The 16,161-nt window shown below is 38.7% G+C and overlaps 1 protein-coding gene across 1 annotated transcript; it reads right to left on the bottom strand.

Annotated features, from left to right (window-relative positions):
• Window positions 1-6,621: 6,621 nt before the first annotated feature.
• On the bottom strand, window positions 6,622-14,963 carry xkr9 (XK, Kell blood group complex subunit-related family, member 9). Its single transcript, XM_053611645.1, has 4 exons — window positions 14,551-14,963; window positions 13,654-14,037; window positions 9,282-9,478; window positions 6,622-8,047 (listed from the first exon to the last, which is right to left on the bottom strand). Exons 2-4 carry the CDS (start codon window positions 13,929-13,931, stop codon window positions 7,413-7,415), a joined length of 1,110 nt encoding a protein of 369 aa, XP_053467620.1. The 5' UTR covers window positions 13,932-14,037; window positions 14,551-14,963; the 3' UTR covers window positions 6,622-7,412.
• Between the last annotated feature and the right edge of the window lie 1,198 nt (window positions 14,964-16,161).

The raw sequence follows: 16,161 nt of genomic DNA, 5'->3' as shown, positions 1-16,161 counted from the left end.
ATGAACGTGATAACGATACGAAATAAAGTTTTGCGCTGTTGCAGTAAACCACAGTAAATCACAGTTTTCAAACAGGGCTTCAGCAGGAAGTCTGTTTAAACAAGCATGCTAAAATGTTCACAGCTGAGATTTATTAGGTCGCGATTTCAAAACAACGTGAAGCTGAAATAATAAGTTAAAAGTTTAAGTTGGCGTGCGCCTCGGCTAAATCATTAATGAACCAATCGCTTATTGCTTAATCACTCCGATAATAACGCCCCAGCAAAATAAACCTTCTCGCTAGTACGTACATTTTTATTTTGAATTAAACAGTTGAATAGCCACAGGCGACTGTTTTCATTTATTCCACTACGAGAAACAAGTTTAACAGACAGAGCTACATAACTCATGGGCTGTACTGTTTATTTTCATGCATTGTAGTTTTATAATGAATCGATTGTGCTTTTATGTATTATTATAAGCCCTTTTATACAAATGGACCTGTAGAAAATGTCCGGGGAGCAAAACTTGTGTCGTCATCCTGTACAAATAAACCAAACTGAGTGTGCATGTGTGGGTGAGTGTGCGCATTTAAATATAGCACGCTATAACGTTATATCCGAGATATTTCCTGTCTCTAGCGGTCTATATTAGGGGTAAATGAAACTTGAATCACAAACTTCACGTGACATCAGTACTATCCTTTTTTTCCCCCTTTTCTTTTCATACCCATGCTTTACCTCTGATTGTTAAGCTACGTTCACACATGTGTGTTTGTCGCTGTACTATGAAGTCACCATAGTAACATTAATCAGTGAGCGACACGACTAGCATTCCACTTTAGACAACAAATCAGGCTTTCCTGTCTCTAAAATGAAACATTCTGGAGGAAGAGCGCTTGCATATAAAATTCCCCAGTGTATATACGCATCATATCCTACGAGCTGAAGACGCTGAAGCCATTACGACTATCTATCTGCGGCGAAAGTGCAAGTGCTGGTTAGCTTAGCTTAGCTTACGGCCTTAGCGTGTTTAAAGCAAAATAATAGCTAGTGAGTACAGGAGGGTCTTCATTCCCGTTGGTAGTCACTGTACCAAGCTGCTCCAAATTTGCATAAAGTTGAACTTTTCTCAACTTTGTCGCAGCGCTGGACACGCCCACATCTAGTCACCAATAGTCGCCGTCGCTCGCGTCGTCAGAAGTCACCAGCTCTCGTTGAAAATTAACGGTCTCCGGTCGCTTTGTCGCTACGAGTCGCTGTATGTGTGAACGTACTTTTACAAAGCGCTGGCACTGGAGACTCCTTCAAGAAAGTACCAGCGCTGTGGTATAAATAACATCAGCTAACATCAACAAGCCAGCTACTTAAACATTAGACTCTGCTAGGCTAATGCTAGCTATTGTTACCATTACTTCACAGTTGCACCTATTTGTTGTTAAATAGCAGGCCAGTTTTTCTCGGAAGCTTTAGATAAAGAAGTGCAGGGATGTGAATATATCAGTACAACGATATGCTGTTAGAATACCGGAAATATGTTGTAAGTTAAATTGTTAGATGTGAAATATTTTAGATTGTTAATGATGTCACTATACTGATGTAGATGGTTCTGGCGCTTCATATCGCTTCACCCCTTAATTCATTTGTATGATGTAATCTCACTTTGCCCACTGCATGTGCACTTTATTTAGAGAGCAGAAACAAAATGATCTAATTAAAATACCCCCCATCTGCCCCTATATATGTCACTGCCTTGGATAACCTTTTTAGCCCTTTCGCTATGATTAAAGGACCTTCGGCACTCTTTGTGTAGCACACCAGAGGCTCATTTCATCCCCTGTTTCCAGAGAATTCTCCAACCATGAGGCAAAGGCTCCCTGTTGTCAGAATTCGGACGTTTATGAATTGTTTTCGCTGCTAATGTATCTCTGTTCTGGCCTCCGTGAGCTCAGCCGTAATAATTAAAGACACACTGTTTCACCAAACCACATTAATCAGGCTTTATGCAGACTTTGAAGCCTTAATGGAAAACAGCCACGGTTAAGTCTGCTCTCCGTGTGTTTATTGTGTCTGGACAAATTGCGGAAAGATTCTGGCTCTGTATGCTGCATTACAGAGTGGTAATCAGTCAGGAAATCACTAAGGAAGAGAGGAGATTATCAGTGGTTGTGGGTTTGAAGAGACTGTCATGGTTGTTTCAAGACAGAACACAAACTGAGGCTTGTGGGGTCAGATATACATCCTCTGAAGCTTGTTCTCTGTATTGTTGGTGGTGTTGTGTGGATGTTTTAGTTGCAGAGACTCATTTGCACTGAGCTGTTTTCTGCTTTTACTAGCATTCAGGACACTTAAGCAATAAATGAATAGTGAACTGAGGACATCAGTTAATTATTCAAGACACTGTAATATACAGTATGACAGTGGGGCGGCTGTGGCTCAGGCCATAGTGCGGGTTGTCCACTAATCATAGGGTTGGCGATTCGATTCCCGGCCCACGTGACTCCACATGCCGAAGTGTCCTTGGGTAAGACACTGAACCCCAAGTTGCCCCCAATGACAAGCTAGCGCCTTGCATGTCAGCTCTACTACCATTGGTGTGTGAGTATGTGTGAATGGTTAAAAAAGTGCTATATAAGCACAGACCATTTACCATGAACAATATACGTACACTTAAAGGAAAAATCCATTCTGTATGAATCTTTATATTAATCTTCCATGACTTATTATTGATTCAAAGGCAGTTTTTTTTTTTGTTTGTTTATTCTTTTCATCAAGATGTTGGTCTCTTTTCACTTTAGTTAACAGTTTTCTACATTACCCACAATGTTGTTCGACTGCCTGCTGATAATGGAAGTCTTGATTCATCTCTACCTTAAGAGAGCGATGCAGCAGAGCTTTAATCCTTTAGTCTGTCCAGCTTTCTCACCTCTTCATCTGTACACTCTGCTCAAACAGATCAGCTTCCAAAGCTCCTATTAAACACCATTATACTGTGTATACTATTATGTCCCCCTGTAACGTCAGCTTGGTACACACCCACTAACTGCTCATGGGTATAATGAAAATACAGCACCAACCAACTAATCGGCACAAGAATTGCTAATCACATCACAAATATTTTAATATAAACGTACGTAAATGTGTTTCAGGGCAATTTTTACTCTTACTCTTAGATGTAGGCTTGCAGGGGGGCATGGTGGCTTAGTGGAGTTTGCATGTTCTCCCAGTGCTTCCTCCGTGTACTCTAGTTTCCTCCCCCAGTCCAAAGAAATGCGTTGTAGGCTGATTGGCATCTCCAAATCGTCTGTAGTGTGTGAATGTGTCTGCGATTGTGCCCTGCGATGGATTCGCACCCCGTCCAGGGTGTTCCCCGCCTTGTTCCCAAGTCCCCTGGGATACGCTCCAGGCTCCCTGCGACCCTGTGTAGGATAAGTGGTACAGAAAATGGATGGATAGATGTAGGCTTGCACGTGGTATTACTGAAAATCAGTAAAGAAGAGCAGAGAATAATCAGTGGTTGTGGGTTTGAAGAAATTGTGGTTGTTTCTTCAGGATTGTGGGAACTCGCACAATTTTCTCTCTTTTCTTAATGGTGTTACCAGGACTGACCTATTCAACTCTGTAAACTCAGCAAGTGACTATGAAAGAAGCCAGCAGAATGTACCAAAATTATTGTTTCAAACATTATCGCATTTAGGGATTTACAGTCGGTTTAATATATAAATTTCCCTGTTATTCACTATTAATGATGAGATGATGACAATGATGGTGGTGGTGGTAGTGATGGTAGTGGTGGTGATGATGTACAGAATTATTTCTCCATGCAAGTCCTGGTCTTTTCCAATACGCATATTCCGTTCCATTTTCCATTTTTTGTAGTCGTCACACTCACACTCACGTCTGAACCGTCAATCAGTCTGTTGAAGACAAAATAAATACTGAGAGATTGTGAGCTTTAATACACAATGTCCGAGGGAGTTATGGCTATTTAATTTTTAAAAAAGAACCATTTTTAAAGAAGACATTAAAGTACACAGTATACTTGTGGTATGCTGGTAACATCCAAATCTCACTCTTTTACTCTGTTTTCTATCCACCACTTCATCTCCCTCTCATTTCTCCTCCCATTCTCTATTTACAGGACTACACACATCCTTAATGGCTAGTCACAACAGAATTAGCTGGGTTTGTAATGTTTTAGCCCTGCATGTCATGACCCAGGCTCTGGCAAAGACACACTCACTGAATCCAGGGATTACTGTGTTCAAAGGTTAAACAGGCTTCTTTTTTTCTTTCTTTAATCAGAAATACACTGAGAGATTATGATGTCTTAATCTATTGTGTATTTCAGTGGTTGCTAAAGATACTCTTCCAGTAGTGTATCATCAATTCTACATTTCTAGTGCATTTTTGTGCTTCTAATTTAAAGCTGGGTATTACATGTATCTGTAATAATGTTACTGTTAACATAATATCTTTATTAGACTAATTCACTAATAATAAACTCTGTAAATTGAGTACATACTCAAGGCATGTTGATAATATTACACAGACACACTCTCAGTCCAGGGATCTGGGGACCTGGGTTTAAGGTCAAATTGTCAGTCATGTTTAATCGTAAAGATATTTCCAAATTGTGCTGACAGACACTTGATTTTCTTTCTCTCTTTTTTTATTTATTTTAAAAGAAGATATGTGTTTCATATTAAAATGATGCTTTAGAACAGAAAGCGTCTAAACCAATGCTATGAGATATTAAGGATGATTAAGGATAGCTGATAAAATTGTGGTATAACTAATAATATCACTACACAAAATAGGTTTTAAATGTTTGTTCATAGCTGCATATATTCATATAGGTTAATATATGATTTAACAGCTTCCCCAGAGAAAGTGCCTGTAGTCCATATTTTTGAGGCACAGCACCACCTGGTGGTTTCTTCTGCACAGTACCACCTGGTGTTGGACAGTTACAAAGTAGCTTCTCACTAGAATTTTAGCAACTTACCGATATTTAACAAATTTAAAAATAATTAGACATCATATACATAACTTATTATTATATAACTGTGATATCAAGAATGCACCATGTAAAAATAAATACATTTATTCCTGATTATGATATGAGATGAACAGATGTATGAATGTTTGAGTCTTTCTGAAACATTTTTTAAAAAACTAGATTAGAAAAATCTATTTTACAGCTATGCCTACAGCAGTAAATGTGTGTTAGTGATAAAGTTCAGCTTTAAGTAAAGTGCTTCAGTGTTGCTTTCATAATAATCCTTCAGTAGTGCTTAAAGTTCAGTCTTTTCCCCGTGTTACAAAATCCTTTCCACGAGTAGTTGTAAATAGTTAGGGTCTAGGTTTACAATGCCTACACATATAGAACTATAGGGATGATATATGAGCTGAGGAACATTGCTTATGATATTCATATCATTTAATGTGAAATGAATACTTTATCCCTCTACTGCATGAATAATTACATTTACATCACAAATATGTTGAATAAGTTCATCCATCCACCCATCTATCTTTTATACCGCTTATCCTACAGGGTTGCAGGGAACCTGGAGTTTATCCCAGGGAGCATCTGGCACAAGGCGGGGTATACCCTGGACGGGGTGCCAATCCATCGCAGGGCACAATCACACACACATTCACACCCCCATTCATACACTACGGACACTTTGGACATGCCAATCAACCTACCATGCATGTCTTTGGACTGGGGGAGGAAACCGGAGTACCCGGAGGAAACCCCCGCAGCACGGGGAGAACATGCAAACTCCGCACACACAGGGTAGTGGTGGGAATCGAACTCTCAACTCTGGAGGTGTGAAGCGAACATGCTAATCACTTTGACACAGTCTATTTACCTGTAACAGAACATGGTAATGTGGTTGTAAATACTTTTATTTCAAAAGTTAAAGGTTTATATAAATATTACATCAAAACAATGGCATTAAACCATTAATAACTTCTTATGAAACATTGTCCTCGAGCAATTATTCAAGACAACTCCACACACACAGGGCCGCGGCGGAAATTGAACCCCCAACCCTGGCGGTGTGAGGCGAACGTTCTATAAATTAGTTCAATAAATAAAAAATATATATATATTAGGGGGTGTAGTTGGTATATTGTTGCTTCATGGCAAAATGTGCAATGGTGGAAAGTATAGTCATACTGTGTATATATAGTCAAATAATTTAGCATATAGTCAAAAAATAACACAAAATGTATGAGATGGCACTTTTTTTGTTATGTCGAAGTTAAAGTAACTGTGTTGATTTATGTAACTATGTAACTTTTTCCAGTTACATAGGAAACTAGTCGTTTTGTATTACTAATTAAAAAATTGGAGCGCAATTAACCATGCAGTAAAGGGTTAAATCACGTACAGTGAACACGATAGGAAAATTTTATTTGTGTGTATAATCATTAGGTTATGGGTTAAGGTTTGAGCTGAATGGGTTTTTGTTGTTGGTGGTTTTATATATAAATATATATATATATATATATATATATATATATATATATATATATATATATATATATATATATATATATTATAATATATATATATATATAAATATTTATTTATATATAAAATGACAGTTTTATTTTTTCTCTCCTGATGATGATGATGATGATGATGTACAGCTTGATTCCTCCCTACAGGTGCTGGTCTTTAGCAACACTCAAACCAACCCTCTATTATGCATCAGCATTCAAGAGGTTAGTTTTCACTAACAGGGTTAGCTTTTGCTTCCTAGGTTAGCTTTAATTGCAGAGGTAGATTTTGCTCACTAGTTCACGTTTGCATACTAACTTTGCTTTCACTTGCTAGGTTTGCTCTTACTTGCTAGGTTAGCTTTCACATGCTAGGTTAGCATTCACCTGCTAGGTTTGCTCTTACTTGCTAGGTTAGCTTTCACATGGTAGGTTAGCATTCACCTGCTAGGTTTGCTCTTACTTTCTAGGTTAGCTTTCACTTGCTAGCTTAGCATTCACCTGCTAGGTTTGCTCTTACTTGCTAGGTTAGCTTTCACTTGCTAGGTTAGCATTCACCTGCTAGGTTTGCTCTTACTTGCTAGGTTAGCTTTCACTTGCTATCTTTGCTCTAGTTTTCACTAGATTAGCTCTGCTCACTAGACTTGAACACATATAAAAAAATAATTTAAAAAAAAACACACACACACACACACAGTTTAAGGGGGAATGTGCAGTTTTCATAAAAGCTCTGTGTGTGGAACTCCAGCCGCTTTACAGGACAAGGAGAGTACTTCTAGTTAAGAGTTTGTACACACTGGGAAGTCTGAACGTTACTGAGTCTTTTTGTATACAATACAAACATTCACCTTATAAAAAAAAATGTAGTGTCCCTGATGCTTTAAACATTGTCCTCAATCCTCAGACTGCAAGGTGTTAAAGTCTTAAAAATCTGTCTGAACGACTTGTGGAGGAACTATTTGTGTTCCTCATGACCATTCCATCCACTACATCTGACTCGTCTTGATTCCGTGGGTGTAAAGCACTGTAGTAGAGGATCAGGAATACCAGTCCCAATGTATTAGAAATTAATATGAAAACTGTAACTGGTAAAAAGAAGTCTGATTCTGCAATCACCGGTATGAACAGATACAAGAAACCGGGAGCTGAAAAGTTATGCAGTATGCTCATCACATAATATATGCTCATCTCTGTTTTGGTTTTCTTTCCTTTTATGTTGAAAAAGGTGAAGACAAGAATGACCCCGACAATGCTGCGATAAAGCTCCTCCAAACACAGCGACGTGCAGAAATCAGTTTTTACTATGTGGGCCCACACTGTCACTGATAGCCAGATGAAAAATAACATCAGGATACTCCAGGGGGTCAGCATGATGAACATTGTGAGGCTCAGAATGCGGGCGGTGATTGTTAAGATTTTATAAAGCAGGTAGATGACTGTAGGAGTTCCACGTGACGTTTCTGTGGTGTTTGGGAGCGATCTGCGTAAACAGCGCCAGTAATCCACTGTGCTCCAGGCTACATTTAGGAAGGACACGACCATGCTTAGATCTGCAAGACAAATAGAGCAAACAGTGTGGTTTACAATGATGGTATTTTGACATTGAACCTGTGTGTCGCGTTCAGTTCTTAGCAATGCTCTGTCCGGTTCACTCTGTCTCAAGTCATTCAATGTAAGCAGTGAAATTCTGTAACACATAGTAATGCCTATTAATATTAATATCTATAAAAGGTAGCAGAACTGCAGAGAAATAAGAGACAAGTGTGGAACACTAGACACTTTTTTTGTACTCATGGTTTTGGAACCTGCTCTTTGTAGCTGAATGCGGGATCCATCTAGCACTGTTGCGTTTTGAACATTTCAAAATGGCCGACACACTGAGTTAAAATTCTACTGCGGTGAGACAGCAATTTATGTTTTGTACTGTAAGTAACATTAGCTACTGAGATGTGTAATGCTGGCTTATTTAACACCTTGTTTTATTTAACACTTTGTTTTATAAATTGATATACTCTAATAACAGTCCCTCACTGTAAGGCTAACTAGCTAGCTTTATTTAATGCCTCATTTAATAACCCTAATAGTGACAACCAACCTCCAGTGACAACCTCATATTGCTGTATTAGATACCTTATTTACTAGCATGCTAACACAAACAAGCTAGCTTTAGTAAACTGTAACCATGTTTTTAATGGTTATGTTTCATTTATTTCAGTCTCTCATCAAAAATAATGTGACCTGCGTATAAGCAGCATAGATACTGTGTAGACAGCATTAGGAGCAAAACATTTAGGACAGCCATTTTGGGTTTTAACATGCAGTGTTATTTCTGTGGAGGTTGTTCCCGCAGTGATCTGTCATTTCCATTTAGGGTTTATTGTATAGAAGCGTTTGGTAAAATTTGCGCACTGTGGCAGAGTGAATCCTGTTAACTGAGGCACAGTTTGACGTGTTATTTTCTGTTGTTAAAGACGACTAGGCAAGTCATATTTAATTACAAGTTGACTAGTAAAAATTAATAATGAGCGATTTAAGACATCGGAGAATTAGTCACGTCACTTCACGCTACAGCGAGTGGACTATTCATTTTGGAAGAATGTTGTTTATCATTCCAGTACAGTACTACAGTTCCAGAGACTTCATGCCAAGGGGCAGTGAAGCTGTTCTGGCAGCTTGTGATGACCCAACAACTTACTAATACGTTTAGGTTTTTGTCCTTTAATTTATTTATAGCTGGATATGAGATTCTTATTAATATTATCCTGATGTACACTGAGGACTCACACTGTAGTTTGGAGGTGCGTTGGTGCTGCAGCATGATGTATGTCTGTAGGAGGAGCTGAGGAACACTCTCCAGAAATGTCTCCATCAGCCGCAGCATGCTGAGATCAGCCGCCAACCCAAACAGCTCCCGCGCATTACTTGACCCGGAGTCCGCCCTCCATACACAACTAAAGCTCCTCTTCAGCAGGTCGTAGTACCTACAGAAGGAAGCAGTATAGACACTACGAAGGTAAGGAGTTGCTCCGTCATTCATCACACACTCACCTGACACACTTGTTCCTGTGGTTTCTGACACTGTATGATCCATTGTTATCGATGGAAAAAGGATGTCAGAGAGTTAAAAGCAGTACTAGTACAGCTTGCACTCCTTGCAACATTGCACTCAGACTCACTTTTGGCCAAAAGAGTTCCTTTAGGAATTGGGGAATGTTGCATTATTAACGACAAAACGATAAAAACAACAAGAGTTGATTAGACCTATAGAGACATTTTAGCTTCACGTTATATACACTTTTATATATTGACTGAAAATTGGTAACCACAACAACATGGCCATCACTGAAATATGAATGGCATGTGTAAGGAAGCAGATGTTAGCAAAATGGCTTCACAAATAGGGCCTAAAATGGATTTATATGCATACACTCTTTTTATTTTTGCTGTCAGAGCCAGCACATGAAGCACCACCTACTTTTACATACACCAACCTACTTTTATCAGCAGCATTTAAACTCCAAATTACTTTGTATTGCTCATCATGGTATTACTCTATTCTCTGGCTGGATTGAGCTCATCACTGTCCATGTGTTTTGTTATTGTTGCAACCATCTGTTAGAATGTTTCTTGTAAGCGTTGTTATTGTTTGGTTGGCGTCTCTCAGGGGTGCTCGGCCTTTAAACGATGGTAGGAAAGAGCCTGATGGAGACGCACACAGATAACTCTCCCTGACAAATCTGACAAATTCTCACCAGACCAAACTAAGCCCTCATCGGCCCTCATTTATCTTTTAGTAAAGTTGTAAATGTAAATGTTTTCCGATTTAAAATCGTTTTGGTAATGCTGATCTTGCAAATAGTATATTGACAAATGGCAATCACCTGTAAATGATCGATTGCAATCACACCACAGCTGATTTTGCATTTAGTGACTCCCACAAAACTCAATAAGAGGCAAACCTTACATAGAGCAGAAGGACAAAATGACGATCGAACACAGCTTGTGCTCAATCTTCCAATAATGCAGCTCAGCTCTGACTCACTAACAATAACAGGGTGCCATTACTTTTGCTCTAATTTAACGGCTAGTCTTTTTTTTTTTTCTTTTTTTTCCCCGTAATTTATGGATGTATTGTGGATTGTGAAATTGCGATAATTACGCAATTTAAACATCGACAGCATAACAACAAGCATTGATAACATAAGCCATATAAACATTTGCAGCAGCTCAGGCCAATTATATCATTTAAAGCTTGAGACACAAACATTTTTCCAAACTAAATTTGATAAATACAGAACTGCTGAGGTGACAATTAATATACTGAAGCCACAGGTGTCAAGTTTCTCGATAAATACTTACCTGATACTTTCTACAGTAAATGTGGCTCCTGCAATCATTGCTGTAATATATAGGAAAGCCATTTTAAGACAAAAAAATCCTATGATATTAAGTCATTTATCAATTCTAGTACACAATATTCCAGGGGCGCTGTATCATGGCTGACCCTACGCTCTGACCCCAACTTCCTGACATGCTGGAGTATGCGAAGAAAAGAATTTCACTGTGCTGTAATGTATATGTGATTAATAAAGACTCATTCATTCGTTCAATATGTAATTTATCGGTTGTCGTGTAGCTGTGATTGCTAAGAGGTGCTTGAAGGATAGGGTCTTGGAACGCAAAAAATGCCATCAGAAAACATGATATGGATTACCCCATGGCGAGATATTTTCAGGTAACGCATAATGGCAACCTAGACAGTCTCATAGTGGAAGCATTAGATACAATAAATAAAAACATATGAGGTGGAGATCGTTTGAAATTATTATTACAATGGGAAACGTTTTAATTACATCAGATGAAGGCTATAGAGTTTCCTGGTCTAAATGAAGAAATCGATTTTAGCCCTTTTCTCTTAAATCCAACTTATTTCTCCAATGCATGGTATTGTATATGTTAAATATTTTTTAGACCTTATGTGTATACGTTTTTTTGTTTATATTTATTTATCACTTCTCATTGTGGACACATTTTAGACTAGCTCTAGATTGACTCCACCTAGTGGCATTCTGACACGAGCCACTTCTTTGTCGTTTCTTTTGAACAGGTGTGTCTAATTTAGTTGCTTGAGGCGAGAGCCCATTAGAGGCGGTTTTGTAGTTTTGGGGGTTTAGACCCTGAAGAAAGCGTCTCTGCTGACACGTGTGGGTTTGTAGCCCATTACTTCACCTTATTTGAATATTTCTACTACGTAATGGCCATTTAAAGAAATTTCAATTCGAAGTGTGCCTTGGGTTACCTTTTTTTGGATACTTACTACAGTGTTTTAAAATGAGCGAGTCAACAGATTTAGATCGTTGTGGCTACAGGGACCATGGAGATGATCGGTAATATTTACACTTTAATCTTGGACTGCCGACATATTGGAGTTGTGACGTGATTATACCATTAGCCTGCATCAACTTTAAGAAAATGATCAAAGTGAACATTTTTTCATCAGCTCTCAACAAATAATTCACTGGACGTCGCATGTAAAGTATGACATTCCCATAATATATTGAGTTGCAGGCGCAAATTATGCGATTCAAGGGCATGACTTTGTTTATCGTGGCCTCAGTATATTAATTTGTGGACACACCTTATTTCAAAGTAACCACCATGTCACCTCAAAGACTCTATACATGAATACTACATTCCTTGTGTAAACACTCCTGTGAATGATTCACGAATAAATTCATTTGGTCTTCTGCAGTGTTATTTAAACAGTATATAGTTTTGGTTTTAAAATAGTTCGATCGGTTGAGGGTCGAGCACTATTTCTTTTGAATATTTCTTCTGTTTTGTGTTAGGGACGTCGAGTAGAGTGTCGCACTTGTGTTCTCGTTATGTCCCAGATTTCCAGGTTTAGATAGTAAGGCTGTTAAAAACTGTATATTGTTTGTTAATGAGGATCACAGTAATTCAAGTTACCATGTGCTGTATAGGTTAATGTTCTCCCCATTTCCACATTAGTTTCTTTTGGATTCTCCTGGTTTCCTCCCACCTCCCAAAAACAGGCCAAGAAGCAAGTGGAAAAGGGCCATATGTACATCATCTCACGTTTGGCCACTAGGCATCGCCTTCTCCCAATATGCTGTATACTACAGGGTGTCTCAAAAGTCTCCATACACTTTTTAGCAAAATATCTTCCAAATTTTTCCTACTCAAGTTTTTTTCTTTTTTCAGAGAGCCTTTAAGAATGCCTTTGACAAACGAAGAACGTATTGAAATCATTCTCGTGGCTGGATCGGGACGCTGTCGTAAGGTTGGGATGGATTTGAACAGGAAACATGGAAAGCACATCAACGCGCAGCGCTGTTGTGAAATTTATTAGAAAATTCAAAAAGACTGGAAGGGTTGCGGACCGACCGAGAAGCGGACGTCCACGAACATCCACTGACGAAGTAACAGCCGATGTGGTGCTGGTGTACATAGTCCCCTGTGTATGGAGACTTTTGGGACATCCTGTATTTCTAATCCGTCTCAACTGTTTGAAATCATGTTCTCATTAGTCAGTGTATATACTGTACACCACACCTGTTTCGTTTTCATCTGAACTTTCGAATTTGTCAGCTTCAGGATCAAGCCAGCGTATTCTCCTTTCGGTGTGAATGTGTCTGGTTTTCAACTCTGAACTACCTTTGAATAAACTCTGCCGTTCAACGCAGAACAGCGGAGTCGTTGTGTTACTCTGAATTTTACATACTGCAGCAGATGCATGTGATCCTCTGGCTTACTGTCCTTTCGTCAGTTTAATCAGTAACTGTAATACGTGTGGCCTATTTATCTTTAAGATGTTCCCATTGGTGGTGGTGATAGGATAGTGCTGAGTTTACAGAATGATTCACATGCCATTCCATTAACTTGTGCCGTTAGTGAGAAAGCAGCGCATACACTCGAGAATGAAAGCGTTTGTGTTTTTAGAGCGCCGCGATCTTCAGTGCTGGAGTAATGTAATTCATAGAGTTTTTAATATAGCGTTTGATGTTAATTCTATGAAGTTGAAAGCATCGTATACATTTTTAGGGGTTTGTATAATAATAATAATAATAATAATAATAAAAGCCACACCTTTTTCCAAGAACTACTTTAACTGTAGTAAGAGTTTCAGCCTTACCTGGTGAAGAAGCCCAGGTGTAAGAGATGGAGCAAGCCCATATGAGTCGTTTGCGTATTTGTCTCCTCCTCGCCGTTACAATCATCTCTAAACCAAGAGTAGCTGAAAATCTGTGTGCACAGAGATCCGACGAGAATAAACGAGAGTGTCAGAGCAAACCAGGTGTAGTGTCCTTCCCTGAAATACTGCAAGCTCAGCAAGAAATCAGATGCTATATCCACCACGGAGAAGATCAGTCCAATAAAAGTGCAGATCCACCGGAATCTAGAAAACGCCATCGCTTTGATATCAGAGACAAGCTAGGTGTACATCCACGTTTGTGTGGTTCCGTCATTTTGTTCTAGCAGGATGTCCAGACTGAGAATCCATTTTAACCTTCATAATCTGTTCAGAAACCAAAACAGTGTTAATGTTAGACAGGTAAAACAGATTAACATAGGCTTATCACAATGTACTTGTCCATTTTAACTTGCTATGACTAAACGCTGTACTTTGCTCCTCCAAGTATTAAGCACGGATTTCAAACTGGGCTACAGTTCAACATATTGTTTGTCATAAATCATAACGTAATCCTGTACAGTCCCGGTGAGGGGAAATTATTGTTCCCTAGGAAGGCAGCATTAAAAGGCAGCATAAGGACAACTGTTTTAATGGTTTGGGCACTGGAGCACCTAGATCTGTTCACTAGCTGATCTTTCCATGAATGTTTAACATAACTAACATCTTCTATATTCTCCTATACAATACAACAACAATACAATCTTTTATATCTGAACCATTAGGCGAGCGCAATGTAGTAACAATGTATTGTGTTTTGTGAAATCAATATACAATGTTATCTCAAAGAGGATCCCTTTGTATCTGAAAACGTATTTAAAATAGCTGTAAAGTGCTCACCTCACAGGAGCTCACACACTGCTGCTGCTTCCTCCATTCCAAAGTGGATGTCAGTTTCATTTAAAGTCAGTGTGTTCTCATAAGCCGAGATCACCACTCCCTACATTCTGTCTCTGTGTGAAAATTACAACGTGACGTAATATTCACACACACACGCACACACCCAGGCTGGAATCATTCAGCCAAAGAGCTAAACCTGAGTATCTGAGCATTTATTAACTGGATACACTAATATACTGTACGCCCCTAAATATAGTGCTTAAAGGGTAAACTGGTGAAGTTTATAGATAAGTGACATTTGATAATCGACATGGTCTGTTTCAATAGTTCTTATTTCTTTTTATAGTCAAGAATCCAGAATTATCGGCACCCGTTGTGAAAAATGAGCATACTTTATTATAGAGCATAGATATTACATTAAATCAGTAGCTTTCGGGCAGAATGGTGGTGCAGTGGGTAATCTTGCCACTTGTGTGCCCCGGGCTCCGATTGTATCCTGAGCTCAGGTTATTGTCTGTGAAGAGTCTCCACTTTTCTCCCACTTTCCAAAAACATGCAGGTAGGTATCTACACTATCTACACTCAACTGCCTCTAGGCTTGAATGAGTATGTGATGGACTGGCATCCCATTCAGCGTGAATTCTTCCGTCTTGCACCCAGTGTTGCCGGGATAGTCGAGTTACCTACAGGATACGTAAATATTTATTATGCTACTTGACAACCCCAGGAGTCCAATAAACTCTGCAATTCTGAAACTGGAGTCTGGAATAGTTATATACACAAAACATTCACATGAACAAGCTGGAAGTAAAAATTGAGGTGAAGAGTCCATTGTAATTTAAAACTCTATTGAGCTACTCAAATTTGCAGCATGTACAGAGTGAGTGGTATAGTACGTCATGTAATTCTAATATACTGTACGTATCATTATGTGTACAGTATATGGTGGATGTAATAACTTGTTACTCCTTGAAGGACATGTGTAGTGTGCTTGAGCTCATCATAACAATCTGTAGAGGAAGTATGAAATACAGAACTACAGTGAACATACCGATTATAGTTTGCATTCCAGTCATTGTGTTGGGCTTATTTGTGTGGGTTTTGCTATAGCTACGAGTTCATGCTGTCCAGCTGGTTTGTGCTCTACGTGACAACGATGGCTCTACTTTTGATTCAATTTAGCCTGAAGTTTATTGTCCGCTTAACATAATAAAAACAAAAAGGCATGTGATTGCCACGCTGGGGTTAAAATACACTCTGTAGCATGTCTTCTGAGACATTCAGCATTTTCGAAAGCAGATATAAGACCGAAACTGTTCCTCTGGCACTGGAAACATGGGTCTGAAATGACCTGGGAAATCGTTATGGAGTTTTGGAAATGGGATTAATGTGTGAAGGGATTGTTGAAAATGGTCATTTTTATCCATTTCATAGTCAGTTTTGTAAATTTGTAGCTAAAGCCTCTGTGTGGCTACAGCGTCCATTTTCATGTTGTGCCTTTTAGGTACTTCTTTTTTTAAAAAGCATTCACTTTTTTTTTTTTTCTTTTTCTTTTTTAAATAGATTCCATGAATTATTTCATTCTGTTTTTTAGATCTGTAATAGCCATAT

Source organism: Ictalurus furcatus, chromosome 23 (genome assembly GCF_023375685.1).
Source record: "Ictalurus furcatus strain D&B chromosome 23, Billie_1.0, whole genome shotgun sequence".
In the NCBI taxonomy this organism is placed as follows: Eukaryota; Metazoa; Chordata; class Actinopteri; order Siluriformes; family Ictaluridae; genus Ictalurus; species Ictalurus furcatus.
The sequence above is the reverse complement of the archived record's forward strand: the minus strand, read 5'-3'. Positions and strand labels throughout refer to the sequence as shown.